The sequence below is a fragment of the Entelurus aequoreus genome, linkage group LG11 (assembly GCF_033978785.1).
Source record: "Entelurus aequoreus isolate RoL-2023_Sb linkage group LG11, RoL_Eaeq_v1.1, whole genome shotgun sequence".
Classification (NCBI taxonomy): domain Eukaryota; kingdom Metazoa; phylum Chordata; class Actinopteri; order Syngnathiformes; family Syngnathidae; genus Entelurus; species Entelurus aequoreus.
The window spans coordinates 36,741,193-36,753,603 of record NC_084741.1 but is presented as its reverse complement, the minus strand read 5'-3'; the positions used below and the strand labels follow the sequence as shown (position 1 = coordinate 36,753,603).

The 12,411-nt window shown below is 38.3% G+C and overlaps 1 protein-coding gene across 1 annotated transcript in view; it reads right to left on the bottom strand.

The window, feature by feature from the left end:
- The window catches only part of LOC133660058 (potassium channel subfamily K member 5-like), an 18,368-nt gene extending 5,957 nt beyond the window's left edge, over window positions 1-12,411 (bottom strand). Inside the window, exons 1-4 of the mRNA XM_062063144.1 lie at window positions 12,077-12,411; window positions 9,178-9,289; window positions 7,873-8,039; window positions 7,626-7,794 (exon numbers count right to left, since the gene is read on the bottom strand). Of these exons, the coding sequence (XP_061919128.1) occupies window positions 7,626-7,794; window positions 7,873-8,039; window positions 9,178-9,289; window positions 12,077-12,262 (634 nt within the window). The 5' untranslated portion in view covers window positions 12,263-12,411. The remainder of the gene's footprint in view (window positions 1-7,625; window positions 7,795-7,872; window positions 8,040-9,177; window positions 9,290-12,076) is intronic.

Genomic DNA, 12,411 nt, shown 5'->3' with positions numbered 1-12,411 from the left:
GGATTTGTGTATGTGTGTTGACAAACAAATATGTCCTTGTTGCGAACTGTGTGTGTGTGTTTAGATTTGTGTGTGTGTGTAGACAAACAAATATGTCCGTGTTGCGATATGTGTGTGTGTGTGTGTTTGTGTTTAGATGTGTGTGTGTGTGTGTGTGTGTGTGTGTGTGTGTAGACAAATAAATATGTTGTTGTTGTGATCTGTGTGTGTGTGTTTAGATTTGTGTGTGTGTGTAGACAAAGAAATATGCCTGTGTTGCGATCTGTGTTTTTACATTTGTGTGTGTGTAGACAAAGAAATACGTCGTTGTTGCGATCTGTGAATGTGTGTTTAGATTTGTGTGTGTGTTTAGATGTGTTTGTGTGTGTGTGTGTGTGTGTGTAGACAAAGAAATATGTCCGTGTTGCTATCTCTGTGTGTGTGTGTGTTTGTGTGTTTGTCCGTGTTGCGATCTGTGCATGTGTGTAAAACAATCCGTGCGTCCACGTTCAAATCTACATTTTTACACGTGACTTTTGCTACACTTCTGCTGTGGCAGACCTGTGCGTGCAGCAATCTGTACGTGTAGAAAATATTTGTCTGTTAGTGATGTGCAGATTGACACAGCTGATACCTAGTCATTATGCTCTGATCTTTCACAGAAAAAGATTGATACTTAAGTTATTTGAGATAATATATTACATGAACAGGAACACTGTGTAAATCAGGGGTGTGAAACTCATTGTAGATGGGGGGCCACATGGAGAAAAATCTACTCCCAAGTGGGCCGGACTGGTAAAATCATGGCAGGATAACTTAAAATAAAGACAACTTCAGATTGTTTTCTTAGTTTAATAATAGAACAAGCACAAATGTACAAATCATAATGTTGTTAGGTTTTCTTTACACTTACATGTTGCGGTTAAGCATTTATTTGTCGTTATTTATATTTTCTGAATAAATGATGTGATAATGTTCATCAGTCAACTCATTGGTGTCCATCAAGATAAACATTTTTTTATATCAAAATCAAATTACAGGATGTTATTTATGTAGTTTGATCATTTTCCTCGACTGATGTACTAACATCATGTGGTTTATTTTGTACATATGTAGCATCATCTACAAAGATACACAGAATTGCTATTGCGACATCCAGTGGACACATTTAGAACAGCAGTTCCTTTCATTCAAAAATTTCAGGTACATTTTTATACTTAGCAAACTCATCCCACGGGCCGGATAAAACCTGTTCGCGGGCCTGATCCGGCCCTCGGCCCGTACGTTCGACACCACTGGTGTAAAGTAACTCAATCATTGAGATCTTGTCTAAATGAAAGGCGATTGGTGGGAACAACTTTTGCTTCCGCATGGGCAAGTACGTAATGTACAAGCCCAGCGGCACATTGTGCTGTGCTCAGTCGTTGAGTCTGTCATTTGTTTATTAAAGATAACTACTAGCAATTGCTGCTGGAATTTTAATTTTCCTGAAGGAATCAATAAAGTACTATCTATCTATCTATCTATTAAAATGAGTCACTCAGTATGATAAAACAGCAGGTGTACTGTATGTATCCTTTTATCGTAAGCCATTTGGAGGCATTACATACTGAGTTGAATATAGATACACTATATTGCCAAAAGTATTTGGCCACCCATCCAAATGATGAGAATCAGGTGCCCTAATCATTTGGCCCGGTGTATAAAATCAAGCACTTAGGCATGGAGAATGTTTCTACAAACATTTGTGAAAGAATGGGCCAGGATGCTACCTGTGCAACAAATCCAGTCGTGAAATTTCCTCGCTCCTAAATATTCCGAAGTCAACTTTATTATAAGAAAAGTGAAGAGTTTGGGAACAACAGCAACTCAGCCACCAAGTGGTAGGCCACATAAACTGTCAGAGAGGGGTCAGCGGAAGCTGAAGTGCAAAGACTTTCTGCACAGTCAGTTGCTCCAAAACTCCAAACTTCATGTGACCTTCCAAATAGCCCACGTACAGTACGCAGAGAGCTTAATGGAAATGGTTTTCATGGCTGAGCAGCTGGATCTAAGCCATACATCACCAAGTCCAATGCAAAGCGTCGGATACAGTGGTGTAAAGCATGTCGCCACTGGACTATAGAGCAGTGGAGACGCCTTCTCAGGACTGATGAATCACGCTTTTCCATCTGGCAATCTGATGGACCAGTCTGGGTTTGGAGGTTGCCAGGAGAACGCTACATTTCGGACTGCATTGTGCCGAGTGTGAAATTTGGTGGGGGAGGAATTATGGTGCGGGGTTGTTTTTCAGGAGTTGGGCTTGGCCCCTTAGTTCCGGTGAAAGGAACTTTGAATGCTCCAGGATACCAAAACATTTTGGCCAATCCCGTGGGATGGCACTCCAAAGACATGCACCTGGGGATTTGTTGATTGGTAACACTAAAAAAAATGGGCCCTAGTGTGTGAATGTGAGTGTGTATGTTGTCTGTCTATCTGTGTTGGCCCTGTGATGAGGTGGCGACTTGTCCAGGGTGTACCCCGCCTACCGCTCGAATGCAGCTGAGATAGGCTCCAGCACCCCCCGCGACCCCAAAAGGGACCAGCGGTAGAAAACGGATGGATGGATGGATGGATGGATGGATGGGCACTTCAAGTTCATATGTGAGTAAAGGCAGGTGGCCAAATACTTTTGGCAATATAGTGTATAATAATGCGTTCAGTGCAGATTAACGCCATCATTTGTTTCACTCTGGGAATTTATATAATTTCAAGATGATTCCCCAAGAGCAGCAACACTTGAAATGCAAATTTTTTTACATTTTTACCAAACACATGAGGTATATTTGGATCGGTATCCACGCTACCAGCCTGAATTCTACTCGGTATCGAAACGGAAGGAAAGGTTGAACACGGACACACTGTGTAAAAACAATCTGTCCACCCGTGAGGCAGGAACCCACGATTTCCTTTTTTTTTTTTTTTTTTTTACATGTGACTTTTGCAACACTTCTGCTGTGGCAGGTGTGAGCGTGTGTGCAGTAATCTGTACGTGTAAAAGACATTAAGCTGTAACTTCACCTTTCATTTGCTTATACTCACCGAGGACCAAGTGCAGGCTGAGGTTAGATTCTGATCCGAACCAGGCTGATACTTTTGTTTTACTTGAAATGTCATAATCATTGAATTATTTTGTCACTATTGTAGTGCAAGATAATAACAACAATCATTGTTTTAAATTGCTGACAAGTAGGGATGTCCGATAATGGCTTTTTGCCGATATCCGATATTCCGATATTGTCCAACTCTTTAATTACAGATACCGATATCAACCGATACCAATATCAACCGATACCGATATATACAGTCGTGGAATTAACACATTATTATGCCTAATTTGGACAACCAGGTATGGTGAAGATAAGGTCCTTTTTTAAAAAAAAAATAATTAAAAACATTCTCTTGAATAAAAACAAAAGTAAAACAAAATAAAAAGTTACATAGAAACTAGTAATTAATGAAAATGAGTAAAATTAACTGTTAAAGGTTAGTACTATTAGTGGACCAGCAGCACGCACAATCATGTGTGCTTACGGACTGTATCCCTTGCAGACTGTATTGATATATATTGATGTATAATGTAGGAACCAGAATATTAATAACAGAAAGAAACAACCCTTTTGTGTGAATGAGTGTAAATTGGGGAGGGAGGTTTTTTGGGTTGTTGCACTAATTGTAAGTGTACATTGTGTTTTTTAAGTTGATTTAATTAAAAAAAAAACAAAAAAAAAACGATACCGATAATAAAAAACCGATACCGATAATTTCCGATATTACATTTTAAAGCATTTATCGGCCGATAATATCGGCAGGCCGATATTATCGGACATCTCTACTGACAAGGCAATATTCCTATTTGTATGCATTAAATATATTATTCTACCCTTAATGATCTCCTCTCTGAGCTGCCACCTTATCGTGGTAGAGGAGTTTGCGTGTCCCAATGATCCTATGAGCTATGTTGTCCGGGGGCTTTATGCCCCCTGGTAGGGTCTCCCAAGACAAACTGGTCCTAGGTGAGGGATCAGACAAAGAGGGACGTGTTTAGGGCACAGGGAAGACCCAGGACACGTTGGGAAGACTATGTCTCCCGGCTGGCCTGGGAACGCATCGGGATCCCCCGGGAAGAGCTGGATGAAGTGGCTGGGGAGAGGAAAGTCTGGGCTTCCCTGCTTAGGCTGCTGCCCCCGCAACCCGACCTCGGATAAGCGGAAGAAGATGGATGGATGGATACCCTTAATGATCCGATCCATCACATGTCTCTCTTCATTTTTCACTTTTATATTACACATATCAGTTATTCACTGTTGAAAATGCATCCCAGAGTAAGCCAGCTGTATTTAATTATTAAAAATAATAAAATAATTTCAGAGATGGAATAAAAGTTTAACAAATCACATATTGTGTTTTTTTTAATCCTGAGAGTCTGTGGGATGATGTAATCCAGATTTGAGAATTTTAAATGCAGTTATTTTTAATCTGGACCTGAACTAATGTGGTTTACATCACAGATTCCGAACCTTTTGACCTTGGGGCCCAACTTTTCTACTACAGGTGGGCACAGGGCCCACTCAAATATTAACACTGAATTAGTAATCTTACGCTTGATTTTAATCGTATTCAATAATTATGCCTAACCTATTTACAGTTTACAACCTTGTCAAATGATATGAAAGCATGTGTTAATCACAAAGACGTATCATTAATTTAGGCTGATTAGAAATAATAAGTACTAATCAACTATATTACATTTATGTTATATTTTATATTGCTACTATGGTACATTTTTTGTCGACTTTATACCTTTTGTTCTCGCCCTCTTTTTGTGCCCTTGTGTGCATTATCCTTTCCATCCTTTGTAACTGAGCTACAGTGTGTAACAATTTCCCTTGTGGATCAATAAAGCTTGTCTAAGTCTAAGTCTAAGTCCACACTGCATAAGAAGTGGCTCATAAATAACTAATGGAAAACACATTTACTTACAATTATGTTGTGTTAAAATTAATAATGAATATGTTTCTAAACTAAACTGTTACTAAAATTAAAATGCAAATAAAAATACATCTTCACCACTTTAGTCATGTTTGCTGTAAGAAACTTTGACTATGACTTTAGCTCCAGTCTTCTTCTCTTTGTTTGTTATTCTACCAGGAATTGATTAACGTGGACCCCGACTTAAACAAGTTGAAAAATGTATTCGGGTGTTACCATTTAGCGGTCAATTGTACGGAATATGTACTGTACTGTGCAATCTACTAATAAAAAATTTCAATCAATCAATCAATGTTATTATTGCCACAAGTGGTGGAAAAGTGCATTACAACTGAGAACCGCTGCAGCCGATACGGATCACAGCTGTGAAACAGATATTTTTTGGGCTCGCAGCCCAACAATGGGCTCCGACCCTATAAGAAACACTGTTCTACGTGGTAAAAAGGGCTTTAAAATGACTTTAAACTATTTTCACAAACAGATGGAAGTTTTCATAAACCATAAACTTTGTTATAATTCATCTTTACATAACTTTTATTTTTATTTTTTTTGTTACATTGCTGTTTTTTTGTTATTTTGCACCACAAAAGTGACTAATTGTCAATGTTAATGACATTTTGAAAGTTTCCTATTATGCAAAACCAACTTTCCCTACTTATTAGCATCTGTTTTTGTGTATTTGGGATCCCCATAAGTCCCCAAAATGTTTAATTCAAACCTTGGAGGCGTGGCGCAGATATTAATAAAACATCTTGCCTCTTTCCAATCCAGCCGTTTGGAATTTGAGACTTAGTGATGTATATTGCCTCAGTTACATCAGCAGATATATCCATATCCGCTTTCGGCGAGTCCGCCATGTTTATTCAGTTGTAGTCAATGTGTTCCTTCTTTTTTTATCCTGTTGTGGGGCAGACTGGCTTGTACATGCACATGTATGCAAAAATCCTCCACTGTTGCCATTTCTAATACAAAGTAGCATAAGCTCTGTCTTATATCTGTCAGTAGACTCGATATGGAAGCGCTTAAAAACTACAACATGGCTGACGGGGTGGAGACAGTCGAAGGGTGCTTGGCCTGGAGGAGGACGTGGGCACGTAAATAAGACCACCCACAAAACGGCGCACTCTAAAGAGACAGGTTATGTTGCACACAAATCTGAACACAGACATGCAGATCTGATTACACGCACACAAGTAGAGATACGCATTTGCAAATTGAACAATACTACCATGGGTGCTGCAAATACCAGGCAGGTAGTTGACCATCAGATGATACCCTGGCGGAAGCCGTCTGATGTAGAGATGTCCGATGATGGCTTTTTTGACGATATTCCGATATTGTCCAACTCTTAGTTACCGATTCCGATATCAACCGATACCGATATATACAGTCGTGGAATTAACACATTATTATGCCTAATTTTGTTGTGATGCCTTAAACAATGTAACAAGGCTTTCCAAAATAAATCAACTCAAGTTATGGAAAAAAATGCCAACATGGCACTGCCATATTTATTATTGAAGTCACAAAGTGCATTATTTTTTTTAACATGCCTCAAAAAAGTAGCTTGGAATTTGGGACATGCTCTCCCTGAGAGAGCATGAGGAGGTTGAGGTGGGCTGGGTTGGAGGGTGGGGGGTGTATATTGTAGCGTCCCGGAAGAGTTAGTGCTGCAAGGGGTCCTGGGTATTTGTTCTGAATATCAGAATACCTTTATTGTCATTGTATGGAAACAACGTAATTGGACAGCAATCCAGCTCAGTATTTGTTCTGCTGTGTTTATGTTGTTTTATGGTGCGGATGTTCTCCCGAAATGTGTTTGTCATTCTTGTTTGGTGTGGGTTCACAGTGTGGCGCATATTTGTAACAGTGTTAAAGTTGTTAATACGGCCACCCTCAGTGTGACCTGTATGGCTGTTGACCAAGTATGCAGGCATTCACTTGTGTGTGTGAAAAGCCGTAGGTATAATGTGAGTGGACCGGCACGCAAAGGCAGTGCCTCTAAGGTTTATCGGCGCTCTGTACTTCTCCCTACGTCCGTGTACCACTATGTACAGCGGCGTTTTAAAAAGTCATACATTTTACTTATTGAAACCGATACTGATAATTTCCGAACCGATAATTTCCGATATTACATTTTAAAGCATTTATCGGCCGATATTATCGGACATCTCTAGTCTGATGGCCACCAGAGTACAATTCCAATCTTGTAACATCGCAAACTTTTTTATGTATGCAATATCAATGTGGTATATGGCTATTGAATGATATCTTTATGGGTATCATCAAACTGCTGCACTTTATATACTTCTGCACTTTAAATGAAGCTGCTAAAATACTGTAACTTGACCGCCCACTGATTTGTAATTCACATACTCTCTATGTATTGTACTTGTATTTTAAATTGTTTATGATTATGTAATTTTAATATTGTTGTGTATTTTCAATCCTGTGTAATGTTATTGTGGATGTTAGATGCACCATAAAAGGACTACGGATGGAAATTAGCATGGTGCTAAATCTGGTGCAGCCATCTTCTGCACATTTTCCTTCAAATAAACAAATACAAATACAAATACATACATGCAAATTTTACGGCACCAATCAAACCGTACCTGCTACATAATCCCCAAATCCAACAGTTGTGAGGGTTATGAAGGAAAAGTAGAGGCCTTCCAAGTAGCTCCATCCTTCCATGGACATGAAAACCAATGGCGGAAACACCAGGTGCACAAAGAGCCCCCATAAGAGGAAGATTGCTGTGCAGATCAGCTGAACACGTTTCTGGAAGAAGAACAGAGAAATAAACGGAATAAGATCTGAATAGGACTTCAACACACTGATATCCTGGATTCAACTTACCACTGGCACACCTCTACGGATCAGAACTTGGGAGAGGCGTTTGGCTCGGTCTCCAAAGAATGAACCCAGTGTGCTGATCCACACCAGACACAATGGAATCCCACACAGACCGTACAGGATGCAGAACACACGGCCTCCTTTGGTTTTTGGAGCAACGTTACCGTAGCCTACACAACACAACAAGATCACAAATAGACTTTAGTGGATACACGACATAGTGAATTTGCAAACAGCTAAAATTATACACAAAGCAAACTATAACCTGCTACCCAAGAATATACAATAATTCTTCTCACCAAAAGAGGAGAAATATAATCTCAGAGATACATTTCATTTAAAACATTTGTACGCACGTACAACACTTAAGACCTTCAGTATATCAGTATGTGGAATTCAATTATGGAATGGATTAAGCAAAGAAATCAAACAATGTACTAATATGATCCACTTCAAGAAACTCTTCAAACTTAAAGTGTTTACAAAGTACAAAGAAGAAGAACCATGATAAACATTCTGAATTTATTTCATCCATCCATTAATTTTCTAGATAATCTTACTCATCTCACCATATGACATTTAACTTACTTCACCAATTATTTTTATTTATTTTTTATTGTTATTACTTATGGAGTATATTGTGAATAAATTGAGAACAGCAAGTGAACAAAAGTTTTAGCAACTGCTATGTAAAGGAAAAGGGGTAGGATTAAAAAAGCTCTGCTTCTTCCTACTCCTTTTCAAACATGTTGAACAGAGAAACTGGAAATTGTGATGTATCATGTTGTATGCTTGCATGTTCGAAATAAACACAAACTCAACTCAACTCAACTCAACTCAACCATGAGAGAATATCATCCAGCTGGATTCTTCACAACTCCCTGAAAAACAAATGTTCTTTCTGGTGCGTTTCCTGCTCACTATAGTAGTGACAGTGACTTGCATTAATATTTTCTACATTTAGCCATTTGTATGCCTGAAAATGCCTAATTTAGACCTACATTTTTTTTTACATACTTGATTTATTTTTTTTTATGTCCAAAAACAATCAGCGATGTGGTGAAGCCGCAATATTTGACTGCACTGCACAGACTGATATATTGCAGCTACGCTCTGATGAGACATCTGATTTCCATGTTGGTGTTAGAAATATCACTTGCATGAAAACCAATGGACGCGTACAGACGAATAAGGTCACACTCAATCCACAGGACACACACTTTTCAATAGCTGATATCTTTTTATGACGGAACTCTACACAATAAAAATGATTGATTTACGCGCATGTTAAATATTAAGCGCACATACCTATCGTTGTGACAATAGTTGCAGCAAAGATGACAGAGTTGCCCCAATCCCACATGTGGTGGTGTTTGTTCCCTGTGATGGACACACCTTGGCCTGCGGCATCCGACACTACCTGCAAATAAACAATACAAAAATTAACATATTGTTAAATAAATACTTCTATGACTTTGTCAAAAGTGCGCATTATAATCTTTAAAAAGGCCCGTTGAGATTTATTGTTCCTAATTTATTTTGAACATGCACACAGTTACAGTGTATACATCACATGTTTTTCACATTACATGTCCAAAAAGAAGTAGGAAGAAGCAGAGCCTATTCAATCCTACTCCTTTTCTGCTTCAGAGTCATTTGTAATACACTTGTTCACTTCCTGTACTCAAACTGTTACACAAACATATAAAACAAACATACATAAGGTTCACATGACTAGATAATAATGTGTGATTCTTATTTGTTGTATGAGATTTCCAGTTAATTTTATCATCTATAATCACACCTAGAAATGTGATTCCTTGTACACTATCATTGTCTATTCCATCTATTTTAGTGGTCCCCAACCACCGGTCTGGGGACCGCTACCGGTCCGTGACGCATTTGCTACTGGGCCGCAGAGAAACATTAAATAATTTATAAACGACTGCATTTTCTCTGACTTAACTTTTGCCTGTCCCATTATACACACCAGTAAGCTTGTTTATAGATGTACAATAACACTCCTCATTGTAAGTTGCCATTTGTTATATTTGTTATACATTTGTGACATGATACAATGCACATTAATGAACATATAAAATATATATATGTGACAGATTGTAGCCAAAGGCTGATTTCCATCTGCATCTCATTGCAAAGAAACAAGCCCAGGGCTCCCACTAATTCAGCGTTATAATGAGTTGTATTTCTCATGCACTTATTTTTTGCTGTATTTATCTGGCACAAGTAGAAAGCCGGTCCCTGAAAATAATGCCTATATTAAACTGGTCCGTGGTGCAAAAAAGGTTGGGGACCACTGATCTATTAGTGTTTGACTTTCTATTCTTTGTTTACCGAATAGCATTATTTTAGTTTTACTTAAATTCAAGAATAACCTGTTTGTGTCGAACCACCTCTTTATTTTTTTTGTTCTTGTTTTCTGTTAGTATCTTTTTGAACTTTTGTGTGTTCTTTCCTGTACAAAAGATTGAATGGGATTAAAAATGTTGATTTGAGGTAACAAAAACAAGCACACCTTTTGTGAGCCATTGAAACTGGGGTTGGGCGATACTGGACATATGGTATCGATTCGATAGCAAGTAAATACAGGGTTACGAATAGTAGTCATACCATTACTTCTTTTTTTATTATTTTTTTATTTTGTTGCTCATTATTAAACAGAAAAAAACACCGAAAATGATTTTTGTCAAACAACACACATTTATTTGTGATCTATTTAACAATATGTAAATACAACGGCAATATACTTGTATTGATGTAACAATAACATTTTGTGCTTACTTCAGGGGCGTCAAACACACTTTTCTAAAGGGCCACATCGTAATTATATGTATGTATAATTATATATAATTGTATAATTGTATATATGTGGGCCGTTTGCAACAGAAATTATATATTAATATACACATAAAAATAGCTCCATTACACAATTTGCATCGGCAGCTTATTTTGATTTGTATATGTTTTTCTAACAGGTTGATGAATAACTTGCTCTAAAATCCTAAGTCAAGGTGACAAACAGATATTGTAAAATTATTTTTTGATAAGACTGCATGGGTTCCCATGCACCTGGGGATAGGTTGATTGGCAACACTAAATGGTCCCTAGTGTGTGAATGTGAGTGTCAATGTTGTCTATCTATGTTGGCCCTGCGATGAGGTGGTGACTTGTCCAGGGTGTACACCGCCTTCCGCCCAAATGCAGCTAGCCCCCCCGCAATCCCGATAGAGGGGAAAAAATTTAAAGGATGTAGTGGGCCACTTAAAAATGATAAGGAAGGCCACGTAAAATGATGCAGTGGGCGACATAACATGATAAGGAAGGCCACATAAATTATGTGGCATGTTACATACAATGATATAGTGGGCAACATAACATGATAAGGAAGGTTACATAAAATGATGTGGCGGGTTACATAAAATGATGCAGTGGGCGACATAAAATGATAAGGAAGGCCACATAAAATGATGTGGCTGGTTACATAAAATGATGCAGTGGGTGACATAAAATTATATGACAGGCTAGATGATGTGGTGGGCCACAAAAAATGATAGTGGGCCATATGTAATAATGTGACCATAAACATTTAAAAAAATGCTTGGAACATCTTGTTGCATGATCAGTAATATTAAAGTTAATTTCATGCAACTAATTTTCTGTAAAAATTTAAAACAAAAATACATGTATTCAGGAGGTGCTTTATTATTTCCAGCCTTTCAAAGTCTGCATAAATGATGTGGCAGGCCACATTTAATAATAGAGCGGTCTACATAAAATGATGTGGTGGGCCACATATATTGAATGTGGCGGACCAGATCTGGACCCCTGGGCCTTGAGTTTGACACCTTCATTAAAATGGTACTACCCACCTGTAACATAATCTACCAATAACAACGATGTTGTACAATGAATAATAAAAAACAAACACACATATTTATGAAAATAATTGCAAAACATTCACCTCACTGGGCAAGTATAGACCTAGTTCTGATATCATTAACATCGTCAGTGTGGATATTAGTATCGACACATTCGTCCACCCCACGATTGAGACACACCTTGTCCCAACATTCCAACTTGCTGGGTTTTTTTTTTTTTTCACTTTTAAACTACGACGAACTAAACTTTCATCTCCAGCTCTTGAAGAGCGAGTGAACTAAATATGTATTTGAAAGAGGCCATATACCTTCAGAATCTCATCCAGATCTTCTTTCCTCAAGCAAGGGTACTTCTGTAAAACATCTTCCTTTTGAAGAAGATATTTGCTGCGGGCTGACTCCCAGTTGGGCTCTTCGAGGATCTGGAATATCGCCGCTCCGATGGACAAGTAGAAGATGATACACGATGTTAAAAAAGGGCCTTTATCAGCCATATTCTCGTCATAACTTCACTTCTTCCGGTTTCTCTAGGCTTGGTAGTCCTTCACCGACTCTCTGCCCGGTAAAACATGCCTTTAGTTGACTTCACACACACATTAGTACGCAGTGCGCACACACATTCTCCCTGCAAACTCTTATTGTT